This window comes from Rhagoletis zephyria, unplaced genomic scaffold, assembly GCF_001687245.7.
Source record: "Rhagoletis zephyria isolate East Lansing unplaced genomic scaffold, Rhagoletis_zephyria_1.1 Rzeph_scaffold_01265, whole genome shotgun sequence".
Lineage (NCBI taxonomy): Eukaryota > Metazoa > Arthropoda > Insecta > Diptera > Tephritidae > Rhagoletis > Rhagoletis zephyria.
In genome coordinates this window covers 1-24,384 of record NW_016158349.1, presented here as the reverse complement: position 1 = coordinate 24,384, position 24,384 = coordinate 1, and the positions used below count along the sequence as shown (strand labels likewise).

General features: G+C 37.3%; 2 protein-coding genes across 2 annotated transcripts; one reads left to right on the top strand and one right to left on the bottom strand.

Moving 5' to 3' along the window:
* The first annotated feature begins 3,016 nt into the window (after positions 1 to 3,016).
* On the top strand, positions 3,017 to 20,739 carry Cep290 (Centrosomal protein 290kDa). Its single transcript, XM_017616735.1, has 18 exons — positions 3,017 to 3,360; positions 3,464 to 3,552; positions 3,633 to 3,812; positions 5,241 to 5,681; positions 8,759 to 9,345; positions 9,411 to 9,603; positions 9,665 to 9,788; positions 9,857 to 10,999; positions 13,312 to 13,465; positions 13,538 to 13,766; positions 13,829 to 14,622; positions 15,677 to 15,797; positions 15,884 to 16,425; positions 16,510 to 16,642; positions 18,950 to 19,989; positions 20,063 to 20,258; positions 20,321 to 20,446; positions 20,529 to 20,739. The coding sequence occupies exons 1-18, from the start codon at positions 3,138 to 3,140 to the stop codon at positions 20,724 to 20,726; spliced, it is 6,513 nt and encodes a 2,170-aa protein (XP_017472224.1). The 5' UTR covers positions 3,017 to 3,137; the 3' UTR covers positions 20,727 to 20,739.
* Uba3 (Ubiquitin-like activating enzyme 3) lies at positions 20,737 to 22,622 on the bottom strand. Its single transcript, XM_017616732.1, has 5 exons — positions 22,356 to 22,622; positions 21,625 to 22,294; positions 21,464 to 21,545; positions 21,175 to 21,400; positions 20,737 to 21,083 (listed from the first exon to the last, which is right to left on the bottom strand). Exons 1-5 carry the CDS (start codon positions 22,537 to 22,539, stop codon positions 20,875 to 20,877), a joined length of 1,371 nt encoding a protein of 456 aa, XP_017472221.1. The 5' UTR covers positions 22,540 to 22,622; the 3' UTR covers positions 20,737 to 20,874.
* Positions 22,623 to 24,384: the final 1,762 nt, after the last annotated feature.

The window sequence follows — 24,384 nt, the reverse complement described above, 5'->3', positions numbered from 1 at the left end:
AATTACCGTCATATGGGAGGTAGGGGTGGTTATTGCCCGATTTCGAAGATTCCTCAGCTGGACCCTAAATAAGGCTCTTACCGAGTTGAAGGGGCTACTGAGATACACCATTTCATCATAAGTGATCGGAGTTATGCCCATTTTCCAAAACTTTCATAATGCATAATAATATTTTGTACCAAAATTCTACTTCTAATTTTCAACAATTTTCAACGAATATTTACTGAAATATCGTAGTTCTTACATTTTTCGAAAATACCGTTATATGGGAAGTAGGCGTGGTTACAGTCCGATTTCGCCCATTTTCAATACCAACCTGGACTGATGAGGGTTATTTCTTTTTAACAGCGGCCGAAGGCCTCTTACGCAGAAAGGAATTCTTTTCAAAAAATACTGTGACGCCTGATATAGTGTAGCCTAGTCAAAACTAGTTTGTCCTAAGATCGGGTTTGGTCGGTAAAATAAATATATAATAGGCGAAGGCATTTTATGTTCAGGATAAAAGATCTGCAAATTAAATCGCTTCGCCTGCAGATGTGCAAACTGGTTTTATTTTATGGATTAGAGTTGCCAACTGTTGAACCATTCAATTCAAATTATTTAATAATCAATGCCATCATATCCGCAACGTTCGTTCGATTTTCCAAAATGAGATGTCAAATTAAAAGGCTGGGACTGCAGATGTGCTTACTTTTTGTCTTACTTTTTTGAAAAGAGTTGCCACCCTAAAAAAATTATATTCAAATTATTTAAAAAATAAATCACTTATTAGAAACTGGGTATCAATCAAAATGGTTTTGAAAGTATGAGAGTTGCCACCCTTTAAAAATTATATTCAAATTATTTAAAAAATAAATCACTTATTACAAACTGGGTATTAGTCAAAATGGTTTTGAAAAGCTTTGTTTCTTAACTGAACTATATGAGGGTTGCCACCTGTCCAAAAAATTAAATTCAATTTGAATTAGATGAATTAGGTTAAGGAAATATGTGTCACCATATCTGTGCCAAACGAAAGGGGTTTCAGAAAGTAGTAGTTTGAAAATATTGCAAAGATGCTTAAAATGTCGAATTTAGTTTACTTATACAAATGTTTTATGAAATATCAAAATATGAATTTCAAACGAAGGAGTTATAAGAAATCGTTAGTTTCAACGCTAAGAATATATTTAAGGTGTTGAAAGAGGATTACCACATGTTTAAAAAGTTAAATTCAAATTATTTAACAAGTTCAATGAATTATTAAAATATGGGCATCAATTGAAGGGGGTGTTGAATTTTTTTATTTTTGAACTATATTTAGCGGCGTTGCCACATGGTTGCCAAATCGAATTCCACTAATTAATAAGTTAGTTAAAATATGTATCGCAATGTCGAAGGAGAGTTAACAAGGATTAAGCTTGAAGAGGGCTGACACCTGTTTGAAAGGTTAACTAATACAAAAATTATATGAAAAAAAAAATTAAAAATAGTCAAACAAAAGAATATTAAGAAATCTTTAGTTTTAACTGTTGGAATGCTTGAAGAGGGTTGCCACGTGTTTAAGAAGTTACACTCGAATTATTCAATAAGTTGGATGAATTATTAAAAGATTGGAATCGATCGAAATGGGTTTGAAAATGCTTTATTTCTGACCATTTTTTAAGAGGGTTGCCATGTGTTCGAAATACAATAGTATCACAATGTCAGACGAAAAAGATTTAAGAATACGTTAGTTTGAGAATACTTTTGAAAAGGAATTTCAAAAATTAGAAGTCAAATTAAAGACCTTAGCCTGTAGATGTGTGATATAGTTTTATATATTACTTTTTTAAGTACTTTTTTCAACTGTATAGGGTGATTCGAAATTTGTTGAACGACTGCACGGTTTCGATATCCTATAACCCTGACTAACATTTGAAATATTGTTTAAGTTTTTGAAATTCAATTTTGTGCCATCCGTGTTCACTCGTAAATAAAAATATACACAGCGAGTAGCTATAACATGAAATTTTCTCAGTTATTTAATAAAAATTTAAAGTACAAATGTTCGACTTTTGATACCTGTGCATTTTGAAAAGTTTTCAAAAATAAATACTACCATAAAGTATTTTTATCTTTCGGGATAAAAGAACAGGGTTTAACTTTTCTTTACATATTCTTAAAAATATTCCAATATCGGCTGTTCTACATTGTAACGGCTCAGCTATTATTGACTCTGACGCAAAAGTTTGCTGACGAGTGTAATAGTTAGTTTTAGGTTTCTTGATTTTTTATCATTTTATTTGTTATATCATAAAATCAGATCATAAAAGATTTAAATCGGTGGAAAAAAATTAAAACAAAATAACAATTATTGTTAATCGAAAAAAATATATAAATCACAAAATAAAGATTAAATTTGACCGAAAATAAATCCACATTTATCTGTTATTCTTGATCGAAAAAATAAAATAAAATTAATTAATTCCTATTGGTCCTTAGAATGCAAGGATAAAAATTTGGCCTCACCCGAACAGCTTACACACACTTAGAAAATTATTTCCACTACCTGGAAACTAAATGCCTTTCGCAAGTAACTTTCTAAATATTTGTTTTACAAACAGTTTGAGCGTGCCTAAAGTATGAAGTTATTTTCAAGATTTATAAATGATTGAACGCCGTTTTACGCTAATTGTTATGAATTTAACAAAAAAAATAGTAGGTTCTGAAGCTCAGTTTGCACCTTGCTCTGGTCCATTTTGACGCCCATTTTGCTAGAAAGCGCATAAGTATGTAGTTAATCATTGCAACGCTAAAGATATTTACTTTTAAATAAAGACTTTATTATACGCTTAGGAACTTGTGGCAAATAAACAAAACGAGCGCCGAAAACTCACCCTCTCACTATTGGTATGTACATAAATACACCCCTACTAAACACCAAATCAGTATGCCATGGCCAAAGGTATGCAACCGGCAATTTTGTTGTTGGGCTTTTTTGTTTGCATTTTTTGTTTACCTGTTAGTTACTAGGGCAACCGAACGACACAAAAAGTCATTGCCGTTGACATTTTCAACGAGGAAAAAAAAAATTAACCACTTCAAACGCGTACTAAATATTTAAGCACTAAAAAGCCAATAAATTTAAGAAATATTGATGAGTAAAACCACAAAAAATGGAAATATCCGATTTAGTATCAGCGCGTAAATTTCGTGAATTTAATACAAAACAAAAGGAGGAATTATATGAGACGTTGCTGCAATTGATTGTGGCCATCGAGGAGATACCGAAAAAGTCCTTGCGGCGCACTTTGGACGTCACCTTGGCCGTGTTGCAGTACAAGGGCGAACAAGTGGCAGACTTACAGTCGCGATTGGAAGATAAAGAGAGCAGTGAAGGTGAGCCAAAACATACTAAAACTAGAAAATAATAATTTTTGCTTCAACATATTTGGCTTGGCGTCCACTTGACTAAATATTTGTGTAGATGACTCACGTACAGATCGTTTGGTGGATGAGAATGAAAAGCTAAAAGTTATGTTAGAACGACTTGAAGACGAAAAATTAGAATTAAAAGATAAGGTTAAGGAGGCAAGTGTACATGTATTACATAACAAATATTTTTTGAATAAAATGTGTGTTTAAATATTTCGTTATTTAAACGCCATTAGCTCACTGAGGATATTTTCCAGCTACAAAAGCGTATGCAAGAAGCTGCTCAAACGGCAGCCGCCGAAGGTAGCGATAAAGATTCGTCTGACCCGCTCTCAGAGCTGGATAAGCAAGAAGATTTGTTACGAAATATTAATTCGAAGAATAAACATATAAAGCGTTTACTACGAGAAATTGAGGTGAGCTTAGTACCTTGATTAAAAATATTCAAATTTAATTAACATTTCCACTGTGGTGGTGAATTTTAACCCTTTCAAATTGAAATTATTAAAAAAAAACAATTTTAAGGATTACTTTCAGAATACCGTTGGGAATAATTTTTTTGCCAACACATTTTATACAGCGATCGAAAATAATAGTTATTTTCGAAAATTCAAATGAAATGACTGAATTCGTGATTTAAATTTTTTGGACTTTTTTCAAAAAGTCAGCAATTAAAAAAAACAGTTAAATTTTAGCTGTTATTTTCTCGGTTAATCAAAGTTTGACTTTAATTTGTTATGTCAAAAATAGAAGTTAAAATTTTACTTTTATTTTTTCCAGTCAAAAAATAAAGTTTAATAGCTAGTTTCACGAAAGCAATTTAATGAAAAATGATTTTTTTTATTTGAGTTTAATTATGGAAACTGACAGGAAAAAAATTATTTTTCACTTAAATTGCTTTCGTGAAGCCGGCGGTAAGTTTTACTTTAATTTTTTCGCTCTAAAAAGGGACTTGAAATTTTACTTTTATTTTACCGATCAAAAATTAAAGTTTAAGTTATGACTTCAATTTTTTTTGCTTATTTCGGTCTTTTATTATTTCGGTCAAAAATAGATGTTAAAATTTTGCTTTTATTTTTCCGGTCAAAAATTAAAGTTTAATTGCCAGTTCCACTAAAGCAATTTAAGTGAACAATTATTTTTTTATTTGAAGTTAATTTGGAAACTGACAGAAAAAATGATTTTTCACTTAAATTGCTTTCGTGAAACCGGCGGTAAGTTTGACTTTAATTTTTTCGCTCTAAAAAGGGACTTAAAATTTTACTTTTATTTTACCGATCAAAAGTTATTCACACCTGCCTGGTTATCAAGTTATCTGGTTAAAAAATGCTATTCTCTATTGTATTTTGTTTTTGTAAGCTGAGTTAAAATTATACCAAATAACCAGATTACCTGATAACCAGGCATTGTGAATACCGCTATTGTTTATACCTAGCAATAAAACGTTTTTAACCTAATCGGTTACAATCAAATAAAATATCAATAAAATTTTTAGTTTTATTTTTAATCAAAAAAATCAGGGTCGTATTAAACTTTTTTCTTTGATAGAAAAAATTTCAAATTTTAACATTTATTTTTTATGATGAAACATTTATTTTTATGATGAGAAAAATTATTTATTACCTAAAAAATAAGTCACAATTTTAACTTTTATTTTCGACTAAAAAAATTAGAAGTCAAATTTTAACTTTTCTTTCTGGGCGAAAGAATAAAATCCAAAATTTTACTTTTATTTTTGGCTGAAAACAAATCGATGAAAAAATAACAATTATTTATTGACCGTTTAAAAAACAATCATAACAGTTACGGTCACTGATTTTATATTTTAAAACACTTTCTTACAGGCCCTTCAAAATCAAAATATCGCTCAATCAAAAACTATTATCGAATGTGAAACGGAACTGCAACAGAGCAAAACGAGACTTCTACAACTTAGCGCCGATATAACACTAGTCGATAGCGAACGAAAGGCGCTGAAAGAAACCGTAAACGAACTGAGTATTGAGATCACACGGCTAGAAGGCAACATTACATATCTGGAAGAGGAGCGTGAAAAAAGTGAGCACGATTTGAAAAGTTTCATAGAAAAGTTGGAAACAAAAGCACAATCTTGGAAAAATATGTTGGATGCAAAGGACAAAGAAGTGAAGAAATTGCGCGCACGGCTCGAAAAAATGGGAGAGCCGATAAGTTTCCCAGAGAGTTTGACGCAGGCTGAGAACGATGGTGCGGGCAAGAATGCCACTGCCAGCGATGACGAAGAGGAGACTACCAAGCTTTTGCATGTAAGAACCAATTTTTTTATTTAACAGCCTTATGCCCTATTGCAGCATATTTTTATATTTATTTATTTTATTTAATATTTTTATATAACAAAAATCAAAGTTTCACACTTCAATTTCAAATTCAAAAATTTTTCACCAAAATTTCAAACTTTTTATTCAGAATTTTTAGAAAAATTTCGAGTACGCAGTTTAATGTGTAGTTTTTTTTTGTAGTGTGAACTATATTTTTATTAATATTTATAAAATTAAAAAATATATATATTTTCAAAAAATGGAAAATTTTTACCATGATAAAAACATAACAAGGTAAAACCATTGAGAGGCAGTCTGACGTTTGCCAACAATATAATTTTAAAATCAAAACTCAAACTCACACACACATTCTCATTTTCAATCTCAAACAACAACAATTGTGAACAATTTAATTTTTTTATTTTCAATTTTATATGATTTTAAAATGTTGGCAAACGTCAGAACAAAATCATGGCCGACGAATGGAGAGAATGAATTTACCTTGTAATGTTTTTATCATGATTTTTACTAAACGATTTTCACTGACACTCACCGTATGTATGTGGCAACACGATTCAGAGAATAGCGATTCGACTTCAATATATAATAATATTCATAATAGATATAATAAAAAAGTGTATTATTATGCTTATAGATTTACCGAAAAAAGTATCCATAATTTTGCGAGTGTTAATCCCACCTACGACAATTTTTTCTATTCCGCCGTATCCGGATATTTTCATTCGATGATTTTTTGATACACTGTCTAGGCATGACAACCACCATGACAGTTGAAAACCCCTTCAGTGTGAAGGTCGAAATGCGAAAGTTTAAATTGCCAAATTTCGTTTTTTTTTCTCTCATCAGTTCTGGGTTTGGAATGCTGTTATGATCCGACAAGTCGGGGGAAAAAGATTTTCAACATTAATTCGAAAAAAATAGCCGCAAAAAACTACCAAGTTATGCCGGTACTGGGGCTATGACTAAGTCGTTTCCACACTCTTTATGTAAACCTTTCGATAAAACCCTGCACGGACGTGGTGAAAAAACTGACTTAGTGCATAAGTTAATATCGAACCTGAGGAGGTAGTCAGAACTCTTTGCCAAAATTACTCTATAATGACATTCCGTATACCTCTGCTGGCGTGTTTGGTACAGAAACCTTCCCGCAGCATATTTCACTTTGGACAATGCTGCAAGTCTCTTTCAGAGGAAACCTAACTGTCGTTCAGCTTAAGGGCTTAGACTAAAAATACTACGAAATCTGAGAATTGTCTTGACGTAAAAATATATTGTGGGATTAAAAGATAAAATAGAGCACGTTCACTGTGACCTTGGTTCCATAGTCCAGCCCTATAGTCCCAATGAAACTTAACAATTACAGCACGGGACGCACATCATTTGTACTGCGTTGTGTTCCTCTAGGGTGTTAATTTTATCTATACATTGCCAAATCTTCCAGAATTTATGTGTACACATGAAGATCGTCATATCCCGGCTGCCGGTTCACAAACGCCCTATCTGTATATAAATTCAATACATCGGCAGCTGAGATAGGGCGTTTTTCAACCGTTTGCGGAGGAACGGTGTTTTTGAACCGGCAACCGAGACAGGGGGATCTTCCACTCAGCCGTCGATATATAGCCGTATAATATGGCCTATGTTGCAGTCTGACAGTGTGCTGGCATCTTATTTGTCTGAGCAAATTTATATATATTGCTGCCCCTATACGTTCGTCAGTTTTTGTAGTGGCTGTGTACGACCCTTGGATGTGTTTTAGAATAGTCTTGTTCTTAAATTTTTTTCTCTTTACCGTGTAATCTCTAATGAACGGGAATATCGAGATCTGGATCTTGGTTTTTTTCTTCCAATCTGCTTTAGTTCACTCTTCTTTTACCCATCACCTTTCTCGTGGAATTTAAGAGAGCCTTCTTTGCGGCCTATGACTTTATGCAGTCATGTCAGGTCAAGGATGACTTCCAAGCCTGTGTAGGAAAGGTCATGTGCTCGTCAGCCGCTGAAGCTTGGTAAGTAATCCACTTAGGGCCATTTTCTCAAGTAAAACATTATCGCGCTTAAAACACAAATTTTGCTCTCAAAAAATGAAGAGCAGATAAATTTTGCAAGCTACTTGTGTAAACGGTCCTTACTGTGTTGAAAGAGGTTCTCTCGGACCATGGCACCACTCCATATATGTGACCTGGTCTACGAAAAGGGAGCTTACGTGCGAAAACTAGTTTTCTGTGAAAAAGCTGTTAAAAGTAAGCAACTCGTTTCGTTTACTCGTTTTTACTCTTCTTTCTCTACATTTTTAGTACACTTCTAAGCAAGTTAGGATTTTCTGCTTTTCACCACGTGAAAAAGCATCTCATCTTCCATCCGAATCAACCAAAAAGTGAAAATTGATTTGTTGACACCTAAGCCCCCTTTCCGTAGACCAGGTCACATATATTACTTGTTGACCTGACTATCATGGTATACATCCACCCCAGGATAAAGAGGGCTGTAGTAGCCCTAATTTGATAGTCAGTCTTCAGGACACTCTTAAAGCTCATACAACTGTGACAACGTAATAGTATTTTAAAGACAAATATAGCCCCGAGATATTTCTCTTGAGAGTATGTTATTTTACCTACCCAACCAGTGCCCTTCGAAATTTCCTCTCATTTTCAAAAGAATGACGTCTGCTTTGGCAGGATTTATATTCAAAATCACCGTGCCACAACCCCTCTTAGTAAGTGTATGTGCTTTTTGGGCACTGTCACAGAGAGTATTTTCAAAAATTCCCCTAGCCGTCTATTATCCCATAGTACCTCAAGTAGTTCATTTACTAACAAGCTTCATAACAAGGTACAGTATATTTCTCCCTGAAGGCAGCCTCTCGCGATCTTCAGCGGCTTGGTTTCCTACTGCCGTTTTCGTCCGTCTGGTTTGTAGCATTACACTAATCTATCGGCGGATATGATCAGCTGCATTGCTTATATATATATGGCTGAATCCATGGCTTCATATGCGGTGTTGTCAAATGATATTTTCATTTCAAATTTCCCTCCATTCTCTTTCAGGCTCTTGAGTCTCGTGATAAGCATATCGAATCTCTAGAACTCAAAATCAAATATTTAGCTGAAGAAATGATGTCTTCCACTCGTCTAATGAACCAACTCTCTGCTGAAAAGGAGGAGGCGCGCAATCCAAACAAAACTCGCACTTGCTGCAAGACCATCGAGGAATCTCTACAGGCGGCCAATGAACGTTGCCGCGAACTCTCTGAGATGCTCGAACGCAGTGAAGAGGATAATGCGCTAAAGTCCAAGCAAGCCATGCACGCTATCTCGGCGCTCGAGGCATATCAACGTGGTGAAGATGGGCTGGTAAAAGCATTGCGTAAGTGTACTGCGCTCGAACAGAAGGTCATTTCACGTGACAAGCAAATACGGGCACTCATCATGGAACTGAATTCGATGCATGAAATCGCGCACGAAAATGGCATACTACGAAAACGATTGAATATACCGGATGACATGGTGATATCGGCGAAAAATCTGGTGGCTAAAGAGCGTAATAAAGACAAGATGATTGAACGATTAACATTGAAGCTGCGCGCTTCGGAGGAAATGCGGCTGCAATTGAAGCTGGAAAAGAGTGACTTGAGGTAGGTGGCATTTTTTTTTAGTAACTGTTTTGAGCGATGTTATTTAAGTGCTTTGTGAACTGTAGAAAAGAGCTATTGGAGCGGCAAAAACTATCCCAAAACCCAGTTGCCGCACCTACTGTGGAAGAGGAACGCGCTACTATGGATAGTCTACGCATACCCAGTGAGATCGGCGAGGTGACGGAGAGCGGCAATGCAAGCCACGCGGAGCGTAATGCGGTGTTGAACTTCTGTGCAAATTGCAAGTTGTCGCTGGAGGTAAGTTGAGAGACAAAAATTTTGTACAAAAACCTTTACACACATACATATTTCTCAACAGATACCAGATGAAGCCAATCAGGCTGTAGCGGCCAATCAGCTTAAATATCAGGATGTGCTGGATGAAAATGATACCTTGCGTGCTGGCATGTTGGAGATATTGGAGAAACTCAGAGAATATAATGGTGAACGTCTAAAAAGAATTACATTTTTCCTATAGAAAGTTGTAAGTAAGTATGCCCTCTCTATTCAGCTTCCTCCGATCACATTACCATCGATACGGAAATGCTCTACCGCCTACTTGAAGCGTTGCGCACTAGCTCGATCCCGAGTACTCCAAAGCGCCTGCAAAGCGAATTACATTCTTTGAAAGCGCGTGAAGAGGCTTTGCGTGCACTTATAAAACAGCAGCCACACCCAGCACAGGATCAGGAGTATGAACAAGAGACAGACGAGCTAAGCTCTGTAGAAAGCATGCGGGACGGTACAAAGCTACGTAATGGCTTTGACGACGAGCTATCTCTGCACATACCCAAAGCAATGGACTCCTCTACGCGCCCCACCACGCCCAACAAAAATATCAAGCAACAAGAACTGCCGGTAATACTACCAAACGACGGCAAGTCCACGTTTGATGTTGAAAAACGCGAACTTCAGCTACAAGTTGCCGAGTTGAATATCTATCGCCAGGGTTTTGAAGACCTACAACAACAGTTGAAAGTGAGTGACGCAGAGCTCACACAAAGCTATGTCGATTTAAATGCAAAACTGGTAAACGCACAGCTGGAACTTAATAAAGAGAAGTCCTCTTATGCATTCATGCGCGTGGAATTCGATAACACACTCAACGAAGTCAAACAAAGTGAATTGCGTCATATAGAGCAAATGACCGCGCTGCAAAAAGAATTAGCCACACTGAAAGATAAGCTGAGCTACCTCGAAAAGGACTGCAGTCAATTGCAGAATTCTGGATATTACAGCAAAGAGGACTTCTTACAAATGCAAGCAACCAATTCAGATCTACGCGCACAATTGGCCGCTATCATTGAGCAGCTGTTTGCTGACAAGTTAGACACTGATCTCAAAATACCAGATATCTGTGCAGATTATGGCATTATAAATGAGAATATGCAATTGGACTATTTAACGATGGACGAATACCGCGAACTGCAGGCAACACTAAAGGAAGCACAACAGCAGCTGGACGAATCGTTGCGGAAGTCGGCACAATTAGAGAGTTTGCTTGAGATTGCGCAGAGTCAGATACAATCGCAACAGAAGTTGTTGAATGAAATCACAGATAACCATGTGAATTTGCGGCATCTGGTAGCTGATCTACAGAGTAACACTGAAGAGAAGTTGTTACTGGCTAAAATGCAACGTGAACTTGATAGTGGTGAGTAGAATCCCGCTGAGACAGAGCTTTTGAGTGTATTGGATGACTTCGAGGCAATTATTTGATGAAAAAAGAACTTATAGGTTGATAAAAGTCTAGAAGATGCATCAAAGAGGAAAGCAATTAGCTGCTTATAGATGCGAGATCCTTGAGGACCAAGTAGCTATCAAAAGGCAATGGCAAACCTCCGAGCGTATTTCTGTCATGAAAAAAGCTTCTCATAAAACCCCTTTGGCCTTCGGAGGCGTCGTAAAACTGTGGGTCCCTCCATTTGTGCAACAACATCAAGACGTGCAGCACAAATTGCAGGAGAAGCTCGGCCAAAAACTTAGCAAAATTGTAAGCGCCAGAATATTAGTATTAGCATTAAAAAGACTAAAACTCCACACCAAGCTTTTCAAGCTCCTTATGATACCATTATGTACTTGGAATCTCTACAGAATCTCGTCAGTTATTTTAGATTTGTATCCACCACTTCATATGGATCGCCAGGTGCTACACCCTTTTACTATACAGTGCATAACGACTACCGAAAAGAAAAAGCTCTCTCTTCCTCCTCAGAGATTTTTCATCTTTTTCAGCATCTACGAAGCGGTACTCAGAGCCGATCCGCATGTTTATTTATAAGACAGTAGCTCGTTAACACTCCGACGATTGTTAGATATATACCCTCTTCTTAAATAATGTAAGCTTCAAGCCCTATTGCGGGTGGCAAAAGGTATGCCAATGCTTTGTCTTCGTGGGGGGTGGTCGTACCCCTCTACAAGTTCGTCGGCCATAGTTTCCTTTTATACCCCTGTGATCGGGTTAAGACTGCCTCTGTAATAGCTACAACCTCAGCCTTGAAGACACTATTCTCACTACTCCATTCAGCTTTGAGTCAAATGTAAAAATTACAAAAAGTTAAACGCTTTATCATGCGTGATCTCCCTATTAAAATTTCTATCCAGACCCAGGGTTTCAGCCCACCGGTATATTTTCACCGAAAGAGGGTCAAAATAATAAAAAAAGTAAAAAGTAATACAGCGGCCCTGCTTTCTAAAAGCAATAATATTTGCTGCGAGGAGCATAAAATCTCCTGGTTCATATGGCAATTACCCATGACTGCTACGACAGCTTGGTCTGCGTCGCCATCACAAGAGTTATGCATACCTGTCCAAAATATGCCCTTGGTGTGATTACAGGCATTCCTTCTCAGCATATTCTAATTGAAAAAGAGGGCTGCTGGTGCTCCTTACGGCTGCCTAATGTAATCAGCATGAAAAGTGGATTTCTTCAGCATTCTGTTCCAGGATGATCTCGCTACCAAGCTCAGATATAATCCTATCGAAATTATTATTTGACAAGTCCTACAACTTGTGGCTACAAGGGACTGCTGTGGAGCGATAATATCTATGATAGACAAAGGATCCCAAGTATAGTATACGAATCGCAGATGAGCGACGAGAGTACTAGGGCAGGCTCATACCCAACCATATTCCAGGCGTAAGTCTTCGCAAACGAATTCTGTGTTCGAGAATGTCTTCGTAGAAGGACAAACGAGGCCATAATAAATATTATTTCGATTAGTGAGGCAGCATTAAAGGCTTTAGATTCATTTAGAGCGACATCGAGCCTTGTGGACAGTAGGAAAACACGTTTAAAGGTCCTAATGGCCTTGACTTGAAGGGTTTGGAGGCAATGAAAGGACTGCCTGTCTCACAGATGCAGAACTACTTAGAAGTTGAGAAGAATGTCAGATTTCTGGCGGAAAGCAAAGGGAATGAGACAATCAAAGAAATGTATAACTCCTTCCTGGAGGAACTCCGAAAGACTACTTTAACTTAGACGACAAGGTCTTAGAACTCTTACAATCTATCTAACTGGACACTAAATTTAAAGTACCATTTGAATAAAATTAGGCTTTATCTAGAGATGGACTGCAGGTTTTGTGGACTTGTGAAGGAAACCTCAGAGCATATTCTTTGTGGCATACGCAGCATCATGATTCGTAGACTGATACCCCTTGCAGAGCGATTATATTCTCCATTTAAAATTTAAAACATGACACCCGCCATTGTGCTTAATTTCTTCAATAGCCTAAAGTTGGAGTGGCTACACAATTAGGATTTAGCACAGTAGATTTTTTTAGGTCGCAGCCAGGTATACCCACCCGACGTCATAAAAATAATTGTGATGTAAAAGTTACTTGAAATTTTCAGGATTTCGCGTGGATATTAGCGGAGAGTCTTGTAGGACTATGCGTAGTCCCGAAGAATGTCGGTCGGACAATTGTGACTGACTTTATTCATTAGTTATATTCTCCTTTTCAGCCAAGCAAGAAGTATCGAATTTGCGTTTTGAGTTTGACCAACTAAAGCAAAAGTGCGCAGCCCTAGAACGTGATTCAGATGCTAAAGACCAAAAGCTTATCCAACTCACCAAGGGCTTCCAGCTGGAACGCAGTACTAAGGATATCAAGATCAAGTACATACATACATATAACGAATGAGAAGAGTTAACTAATAGTTTATTTTTTGCAATTGTAAATCTTCACAGGTTTCTGCAAAAGTCGATGTATGTCTTGCGAGAAAAGTATGCTAAGTTCACGCCTTTGATCTTCCTAACAAATTTTGTTTTTGCTTATACTAAATTTGTAAAGAAATCTCTTCGATCCACTGATAATGGTAGAGGCATCAATGAGTTAAGTGAAACCATTAAAGAGTCAATTATTGCAAACTTAAAAAATGAAAATATAGCTGTGGATGAATCGCAGAACTTAATCGAGGTATGATTTACAAATGTAACAGAAATTTATGTGCAACTTAAAAACAACCACAATTCTTTCAGCTTATCAAATCAGAAACGCAATGCAAGCTACTCGAAAGAAATTTGCAAGAGCTACAACATAAATACGATTCCTTGCACGAGGAACTGCTGGAGCAACGTATACTTTCAGCGAAGGAGACTGGGCATTGGCAAACAATTGAGGCGCTTTTCGGGAACGGCGCAAAAGACAACAACCGAGCAATCACCGAAGGTGAGAATAAAGTAAAGGAAACAGATACGAAAAAAGAGGAGCAATACCCTAGTCCGCGGCAAAAAGATGTAGCCACCAATACAGACGCGCCAGTACCAGCAGAACGTAAGCTATCAGCGACGCCTGTGCTTAAGAGAAGATCAACAGTTGAAATGTTGGATAAAAACCTTTCGCCAATCGGCTCACCAATACGACGCATACGCAAGGCTGACGCTACAACACAAACAACAATTGAAAGAAGTGAAACGCATTCTGTTGAAGTGCGTGATGGAAATACTAAGACATCAGACCAGCCAAAGTCCACGGATAAAGTAGCATTAAGTTTAGCAGCTAGACAATCCATTCAAGAGCCCGATAAAACGAGCGAAGAATCGACAAAGGGAATTAAGCTTATGGATCAACTGCTTAATAGAGAAACCAACGACGCCATCGTGCAAACAGCAGGTGAGCTAACGGAATGTCAAAGCGTGCAAACCGAGGCGTTAGCGGTTGGCGAACCCCAACTACGAGATGAAGTGCGATCGACAGAGCTTGAAGAGCGAATAAAAGAAATGGGACAAAAATTGAGTGAGCGAGACATTCGACTTGAAGAGAGCAAAACTGAGTAAGTGCACAGGCAGCATAAGTAATGTATCTCATTTACAATTTTCACATTAGAGTCAATTTACTCGTAGACTTTTCTCTCAGCGTGGTCGATTTGCGCGTATCTGCAATTCAAGTTTTCTTTTACGTAGTTTGGCAATCTATTGCTCATAATTGCTTGCGACATTTCTAGAGCTTCCTGGAGATCTGGAAATTTAGAGACAACTCTTGTTAGTAAACACCACTTTCGTTCGGAACAAATTGTGGTAGATTGCGGCTATGTTTCCAGAAGCGAATCTTCTTTTCATTCACTCTTCGAGGAGATTGTCGTCGAGAAGCCTTTTTGAAATACTTAAGTCGTGTAACTAGACAATTAAAAGTCAAACCGGCAACTCCTTTAGTATATCTTTACTGAGACCTTAAGACGATGAGGATACTTCTACTCACTCATTATCAGTGCCGGATCGTGAACTCGATTTGGGAGGGGAAGAATCAAAAATTGTGTACGCCCAAGTATGATAGACATTTCGTTTCATTATATTATATGTTGTATTTCCCCATTTTGTGCAGAGCCACACTGTACTAGTTTATCCGCTGTCTCATTCCCGTATAAATCCCTATGCCCTGGCCCCATGTTATGGTAGTTTCGAGTTGTTTAGAAACTGAGTTCAATTCTCTTCTACATAAATACAGCTCTCCACATGAATTTTTGCCCGACTACCTGAGAAAACGTTGGCCTGCGTCTCCTTAATCACAAATGTTTCCGCCTGTAAATTGTTGACGTGGTCCGCTAAGCGAAAGGCCAGTGTCGGATTTCATTGCGAGGCATAGACGTAGGCGTTCACTCTATGAGGGTAGAATTAGCTGGAATGTGGCTTCTTCCACAGATAAGAACTTGTATTTTCATCAAAATCAATGGAACTCGGACTAAGCTTTTGGTAACAAAGCGGATCTACAAATCAGTAACATTACCATACCGTTATTTTATTAATAATTACTACCTCCGTTGCTAGGCGAATTCTTTCCCTTGCCCATTGACTAGATATTGTAAGAAAACCAGCATTTTCTTTTTCCAGACTTATAACAGCTACTAAGCGTATTGAAGAACTGCAAAGTCAATTGGAGCTCGTCAAGTCTTCCAGCGAAACTAAGACAGCTGCTCAAGCGGACACTAGCCCAAAGAGCGATATAATTGAGGTAATTGTGAAGATTTTATGTGTTTGTCTCTCTACATAAATATGTAGTATTTGAACAAACCTACCTCTTTTCTCACTCACTTCCAGAAAACCATACTCTCATTCCATACGCTGCTCAGCGAGAAAGATAAATCCATTAGTAAATATCAAGATCTATTACAAACTGAACGTGAGCAAATACAAAATACCACCGCCAAGCTGAACAACGAAATTGGCGATCTCAAGAGTACGATCACGAACTTGAATTTCAACATTAAAACCAAAGACATGGAAATACTCGAACTAAAGACACAACTGGAGATTGCATCTGTGCGTCGACATTCTGCAGAAAAACTTGAACTGGCAACAGGAGCTAGCGGCGGTGGTGGTGGCGATGAAAGCGGAGATAACAGTTTGAATGAGCTAACCGATGAGAAAATCGAAGAGATGTTCCAGCAGGACCCCGTACAAAGTGGACGTGAGACTACAAACGCAGCAGATGGAGGTGAGCAATTGGAGAAACAGGATACCGAGTCGATGAAAGAGCTACCAACTTTGTTGAAGCAAGTGAAAGAGCTAAAGGATAAAGCTAGCTATTGGGAGAAAACGTTGGCTGTTAAGGAGGAGGAGCTGAGTTTATTGAAGGAGAAGTATGTTATGGCTGTAATTGAGATCATTGCGAGACCAGTCGATAGAATATGTTTTTAATTTTTAATTTATTTACAACCATTCAGAGTAAATCTTTACGAGGAGCGAGAAAAATCAATGGAGAGTGCTGTTAACCCGGAAATGGAACAATTGAGGCAACTACTAGAGGAAAAGGACAAGCATATCAATGAACTTACGGAAACCCTTAACAATTTTCACGTAGGTGATTTTACCACAACAGAAGATTGTAATTGTTTTGTTAATTCGCATAAAAAAATTATTTATCTAAAATTTTTTAACCATTTTTAGTTTTTCCATTATTTGTAGATCGTTAATATTACACTTAATTTTTACTTTTTAAATTTTTTAATATTTGGCAGTTATTTTATTACTTTTTAATGGTTTGCTAAACTTAATCGTTTTCTTTGATTGTTATATGTTTGATCTAATTCAATCGCAACTTCCAGATATTTTCAATAATTTTCAATAGTCAAATATCAAAACAAAAATTTTTCAAAATATCTATATATTCATTCACTCGAGCAAAAAAGTTTTAATTTCTAAAAATTGTAATTTACGAACCAAAAATGATCGATTAGCAAAAGTCTTTAGAAACGATAACTTATATTTTTTGTTATGAAAATGGTTAAGCCTTTCTTCTTTTACAAATAAAATGACTTTAATTACACTTTTATAGCCGCAAAACAAAGTCAGGGCCGGAGGGTACGATTTCACTCTATTTCCTGTATGGGGAATCGAACTGCATCATTCATTCTTTTAATTTTTTCATATCCTATTTTATGGTTTGTAACTTTTATTTAATTGGTTTTTCCGCAAACTTTCGTTGCAAAGTTGTTCAGAATGCCACAGGCCTTAAGTTTTGTGAAAATACCAAACCCAAAAAAATAAGTCTTAGAAACTTTTAGGTGGAAAATCAATAAAAAATAATTTCAATTGACCGTTTTCCCGCTACCACCCCATTAGAACCATCCCTGGGGAAGGAATTTCATTACAACTATCCATAATATTCTAACTTTTCATAGTCACTTCCTCGTTGATTGCAAAATTATTTTTTGTAGTCATTTTGTAGTCGATTTAAAGCGCAAAAAAAAATATGACAAGTAATTTTTAGCAAAAAAAAATACTTAAAAAAAAAATATATATATATATATATACTTCGTGAACCAATGATCGGATCTAAACCAGATTAGTATGGGACCACCTCTGAGACACTACCTTTCCGATGCAAAAAGAATTATCGAAATCGGTTGACGTGGTCCAAATTAAAAAAAAAAACAACAAAAAAAAAATATTCCGACGAACTGATAGCCTCCTCCTTTTTTGGAAGTCGGTTAAAAATACACATACGTCTTTATTTTGTATTCACAAATCACAATTCAACCTTTCAGGTTGCAGTCGGGCCCTAGGGAGTGAGGGAGGGGTCTAATTAGTTTTTTGTAGTCATTTTCGATTTCAACGGCTCAAAAAACATTGGCATACACATCCATCTCAGCTCTGCGCGAAAAATGGAATTTCAATCCCCAGGGGTGGTTGTACGGGAAAATGATACTGGTTTACAGCAAAAATGTTCAATGGATGCCACTATCCAATTTCTATGTAGAATTGCTCGGTGATTCCGAGCTTATTTTTAACCGACTTTCAAAAAAGGAGGAGTTTATCAGTTCGTCGGAATATTTTTTATTTAACTTTTCTTAATTTTTTTTTTATGTATGTTACCGCATAACTTTGGACCACGTCAACCGATTTCGATAATTCTTTTTGCATCGGAAATGTAGTGTCATACTAATTTGGTTTAAATCCGATCATTGGATCATGAAAAAATTAACGGTACTCCTAAATTTTTATAGGAGATTTGAAGTCGGTTTTGTTTTTTGCTTAAAAATTACTTGTTTTTCTATGGATACGTTTTCGAGATATTTACCGTTATTCAGGTTAAAACAAAAAGTTGTTCCAGTAATCCGTATATCTTACGAACCAATTTAATAATCTTAACATCAAATCAACGCTAATAAAATTCTCCATAAACCATATATACATAACTTTCCGATAGGACTGATAGTTTCTGACAAATTAATTAATCATTCCAATATTTTTTTTTTTTTTTAATGAAAAAAATTAAAAAAAAAAATTTAAATTTAACAGAAGAAAGTTTAAAAAAATAACAGGTTCTGTGCCAAATTTTTACATTTGTGCTAAAGCCTGTTCTGTTACAAAAATAATCAAGTTACTAATGAAGGAAAGCGAGGAATAAATAAAGAAGTAATGAGTGGTCAAATGAAAATACGCAAAGATTTTTTGTATGAAAAATGAGCATTGGGGGCAAAATTAAAAAAAATATATATATATAAGAAGGCGTGCATGAAACTTAAAAAATAATAATAGTGCTGTTCGATTCCCCATACCCGATATAAGGCGAAACCATCCTCTCCGGCATGTCTTTGAAAAATTTTGAAAAAATCCATCACAGTGTTATCTATGCAACCTCATTTCCCCCCTCCCCTCCAGGACGACCAACAACGCTACTTCAAGGACTCCTCCAGCTACTCTGCCGATCAGATATCGAAGCTACATGCCGATCTCACGCGCACCGAGGCGACGAACAAAATTTATCACACCCAAGTGGATGCACTGCGACGCCAGATCGACAGCTTAACTCAACGTGAAAAACAAGCTCGCGAACTAAATCAATCGCTACGCAATCAACTTATTAAACGACCTGTGGTTTCCATTAAAACCGAATTGAATGCGCGAGTTAAAACTGAAAATCTACAGAAGCGCATACACTCTCTCGAGCTGGAGCTGGAGGAAGCGCGCGCTCAAATACAACGTCAACAGATTGTGCTCGATGCAAAGCGTGCGAAAAGTGCATCCGAGGTGGGGCTGTGGGAGAAGCAGAAACGTTGGCAACAAAATGCCGAAAAGTTCAAGGCAAAATTCGAAGAGGCAGATGGCGCGTTGGAGAAGACGCGTGCGCTTCTACAGTCCGCGCGTACCATGATCGCGCGCTTGGAAAAGGAGAAACAAATGCTCGAAATGAAGCTCGGTCGAGCAGGGCAATGTGGCGCAATGCAAGCTATGAAGTGTTGTCGCACGCCATCGTGTCCCAATCTGCAACGTGGTGGTGGTAAGTATACGCCTTCTGAGAGTCCGGAAACATATACAGGCGCAAGTAGTGAATGTAGTTCACCGGCGCATAGCGCGAGTGAGCGCCATAAGCATATGCTGACCCACTTCTGTGCTGCGTCGGGTGGCAGTGGCAATGTATGCGGCGCGGCAGAGAAGCACCAGCCGCATGCGGAGTTGATTGAGGCGCTGAAAGCGCGCATCGAACTGCAGCAACGCAAGATACTTGCAATGGAGTTGGAGGGTAAGGGCAGTAATGCGCTTACTACTGAAATGGAAAAATTACAGGAGAAACTTTCGGAGATCGAAGCGCAGAACATACGTTTGGAAGCGAAGAACTTACAGTTGCAACTGGATAACGATTTGATGCGACAAGGCGATGCAACCGAGCGTTTGGAGAAGCGCATCAAATATCTGGAAGAGTAAGTCGTACATAGCTGTAGAATGTTACTTACTCTAAACAGAATCAATATTGAGTGTTGAACTTTTTTGCAGCTACATCATAGCCTTAAAAGAGGAAATGGCGCAAGCTGAAGCACGTCGGGACCTCTGTAAATGCTCGGGCATCAAGTTAAATACGCAATTAGGGCATTCTGCTGAGCAGACTATACTTTCGTTGCGTGGCATTGTGGAAAAATTGCGCGCAGAAAACAAGTTCCTTAAAGATGGGCGTCGTGCATGCGAATCTCGAGTGAGTATGGAGTTGGTTAGTAGTCGCAATTTGAATAAAATTTTTTTAATTCGCCTTTTCAGAATATAAATGAAACAACTAATGCTGATGTGAGTAAACTTCAAAAACTTTATGCAGAGTCGCTGGATAAAATAGCTTTTTTACAAGTTGAGTTGAATGGAAAGACGAAATGCAGAGCCTGTGGGAGGGTTAGTTAATAATAAAATACTTAAATATAAAAATATATCGGTTAACCTATAGTCAATATAAATTACGTATCCATTTACACAGGCTGATACCCATGTTAATGACGAGATGTCCTTTATCAAGGAACAACTTAGTAAAAAGACGCAGCTACTGCAAAAAGCTAAAGTTCTACTCACACGCGCCGCAGCCAAAGAAAAAGTGCTAAAAGAGCAGCTTTTATTATGGAAGCGCAAATGCTCCGAGCTACAAAATGTACCAGTGATAGATGAAATAAGTGAATAATTGCGCAAGCTACAGTGGAAATATGTGAAATTTTAATTTATTGATTTTCTTCAATCTTGTTTAACATATTTTTTTTGCAATATACTTGCGACAATAACATAGTAAACCAGCCAAAAACTTGTAGTTTCTAATTTAAAAAATATGTTGTTCATTTCATTTCAACTTCATTGGGATGGTACTTTAACTGGAGTGTAATAGTGGTTGGCATATTCACATCACTGACCATGATACTCGCACCATCATATAGTCCCAATTCGGCCAGCGACATTGTAAGATTTCCGCGTGTTTGTTCCTCTATATTCTTCACAGCGGACATATAAAGCGTTTTATTTTTGCCGTCAATAATTGTCGTCAAACCTGCCAAAAATATATATGTACTCTTTACCATGATACAAAAAAGACTTTACTACTTAAATTGCATTATATATTATTTTTTTATATTTCACACCTGGACTTTTTAGCTGAAAACGCGGACTATCGCAAAGTATTTTGATTAGATCATCAAGCGTAGTTGTATTTGGGTCATCAACATTTAAATCTTGTGGTGTGTTACTGCAAGCCAAGCAAATATCGCTCTTCTCCGGCGGATAAGTGTACGTGTAAATGCCTTCCATGTCGTTAAAATTCATGTAGTTATTCATGCTGTCGTAACAACTAGTAGCCAATTTGAAGACCTGTGTATTAAGAAAAAGCATTAACAAATTATTCTACAACTGTTGGACATCTTTCGTATTTACCTCGGTGGCGCAAGCTGCAGCTATTACGGCATTGGTGCTCGCCACAGCTGGAATGATGTTTTTAATAACACCTTGCACAAGCCTTTTAAAATAATTTAAAAGGAAACACGCGACAGGAATTAATACGAAAGTAATGCTTTTCTGTTAATAGATCCACTCACCTGTAGGTGACTCCGGAAATATTGTATTGATTTGCACGCTCTAACGAACGTTCGTATACCCACGCAACATGTTGCGGATCGTCGCCATCTAATGGTACACTAAAGGGATTTTCTTTCTCCCATTGTATGATTTTTACATATTCTATGCAATGTTCTGGCAGACGTGGCGTATTGGCGATAGTGCACAATGGATATGTAACTTGCGGTGGAAACAAGTCCAACGTACATTCAATGCAAGACGTGAAACCAGGTAAGATAACACGCGCATTGCCTTTGAACCCTTCAGTGCCGCCATCAATCAATGGAATAATTGTTGATGGATCAACACTGCCGTCTTCATTGTAGTCCAACATGGAAATCAACATGCCATTTATCCAACGACGCGCCACTATCGAATCTAGTCCACATACTATGATATGAAATTGTGAATAAAAACTTTCATCAAAATCTTGAATTTTAGAAAAATGTGGTGTCACGCGGCAAGTGGGTACACGTTCGTTTATAAAGCGCGCTGCACACTCCGCTTTCGATAAGCCGAGATCTTTGCGCCGGAAAAGAAATTGACGATTCAAGTTCGACAATTCTATTGTGTCCATATCGATTACATGCAAATTGCCAAAACCCATCATTGCAAGATCTTTCAGCAGCTCACATCCAAGGCCGCCGGCACCTAACACAAAGTAAAACATAAGAGTTTTTTTGTTCGTTTTTATTAACATTTACATAGGTACCAATAACTAGAACTTTAAGCGCAGTTTGTAAAACTTCCAAATTTTCGGCTGATGCTGTAAAATCAGCTTTGCAGAATGGTCCCGGGCGCTCCAATATATGGCGTAGACTATTCCAACGTTTGCTGTTTAATGAGCCGAGAGGATTAGGTGACCCCGTAGAAACAATTCCTAGATCAGTAGCCATTTTTTTATATATCACAAGCTAAATTTAATAAAATCCTAGACCTTTCAAACTAATTGAATAAAAAAAACCTAAAATCGTAAATCAGCTGGAGATTTTAAACAGCTGTTTACCGGCAAAACAAAAAGGCAGTGGTGCCAATTCTCTTTAAAAGATATTTTGCGCCCATTGGTTATGGAATACGTTTTCGCCCTATTACGTACGTGGAAGGTTATAATAAAATAAAAAAGCATAAAAATTATGGGCATAAATGCGGTTGGGCCAAAGAACGTAAGAACGTAAGTTAGATTTACCTTCTTTGGTAGAACCCGCTAAAAAAAATCGTTTTTTTCACTCTTGTTCTTACGTATCTTGTGTCTTTCGTTCACGGTATAAAATATCGTCAATAGTATCGATAGTCATGTACTGTTGATAGTCAGCACCATCGATTGTTGCGATAGTGACGCCCCATCGATACTATCATAGTGCCATCGATAGTTTGCCTTTTTTATTATTATTTATTTCAGGATAACGCCAGTTTTGCCGCCATTATCATAGGAAAAAATGTGATCTACATCGAAAAATTTGAGTTTTACCGGCTGCCACGCGATTAATGAAAACAAGAAGGGACTTGATATGTTTACACCATTAGAAAATATTGAACTGTCCACAAATGAACAAGGTAGTTGTTCAAGGAGTCCAGGTAAGGTTTTTTTTTGTGGTTTAAATGAATGGCAAGGACAAGCTTGTCCCCACAAGGCCAGCTTAATACTCCGAATTACAAGCACAAATATTGTTAGTTGCAGAAAAAATCGCGATATACTAATAAAATGAGAGTGGTGGACGGTATGAGTGCCGCCAATAAACCAATAGTACTAGAATTAGGATTTAACTTCGATTTTTTGCAAAAATTTCGCTAGTTGAGCGTTCTGTCTATCAAAATTGGGAAATATTTCAGTGAAGTTAGTACAATTCTGGAGGACCTCGAATTCCTCCCTGGCTTCATTGAGCGGACCGCAGTCAAAGGTTTGATCAATTTTTTTTTTTTTTTTTTTTTTGAGTCTAGATTCTAGGCCGGGATACTTAGATCCACACAAAACCGCGGTTGTTCCTCTTGGGTGGTTGTTTCGACGATATAAAACGATGGCCAGCCCAGTGGGTCAAAAACACTAAGCTGCTGCAGTAATGTATTCGAAAGTTGTTAGACGGTATTTTTTGTCAAATGCTTAAATGTGCATAAGCTTTGTCTTTTCCATAGACTTTGCTGCATGTTGTTAGGTGAGGTTTATAACGAAAGGCTTGTGGCCAGTAGTACTTTGCGCATCAGTCGTCGTTGTGATCCAGAATTAAAAATCGAGCAGCAATGTAGCTTGGGGGCTTATACGTATTGACGTATATTTTAACAGCGTGGATTATCGGGTTTTGAACGAAATGGGTTCGGATGGGAATGTTACAAATACAGGGTTGTACATAAATACAAAAGGGGTTTAGTAATTAAAAATTAACGTTGGCTTTTTGTAAAAATTTAGAAAGCTGTGTAACCTTGGCAGTGTTGTTTCCATTAAAGATCTCTCCAAAAGTTTTGTGGTTTTTGAAAATTTCGAAATTGTTTCTGATATTCATGAGTCTCCTCCTGCAGTGGAACGTCTGGTGCACGTAGCCACCAGCTTGTCCACAGAAACATTGATTTGTATTTAAAGCATTAATTTTACATAAATAAGTTCTGTCATAGGTATGACCGGTTAAGATTCTATTCAGTCGTTTGACCTCAGCAGGGGACAGTAAAAGTTTCCTGAACCATGTCTGTTTCTTCCTATTGACAAAGGTAGAAGCAAAGAGGTTAGGGTGATTCCGTGAGTATTCCAAAAA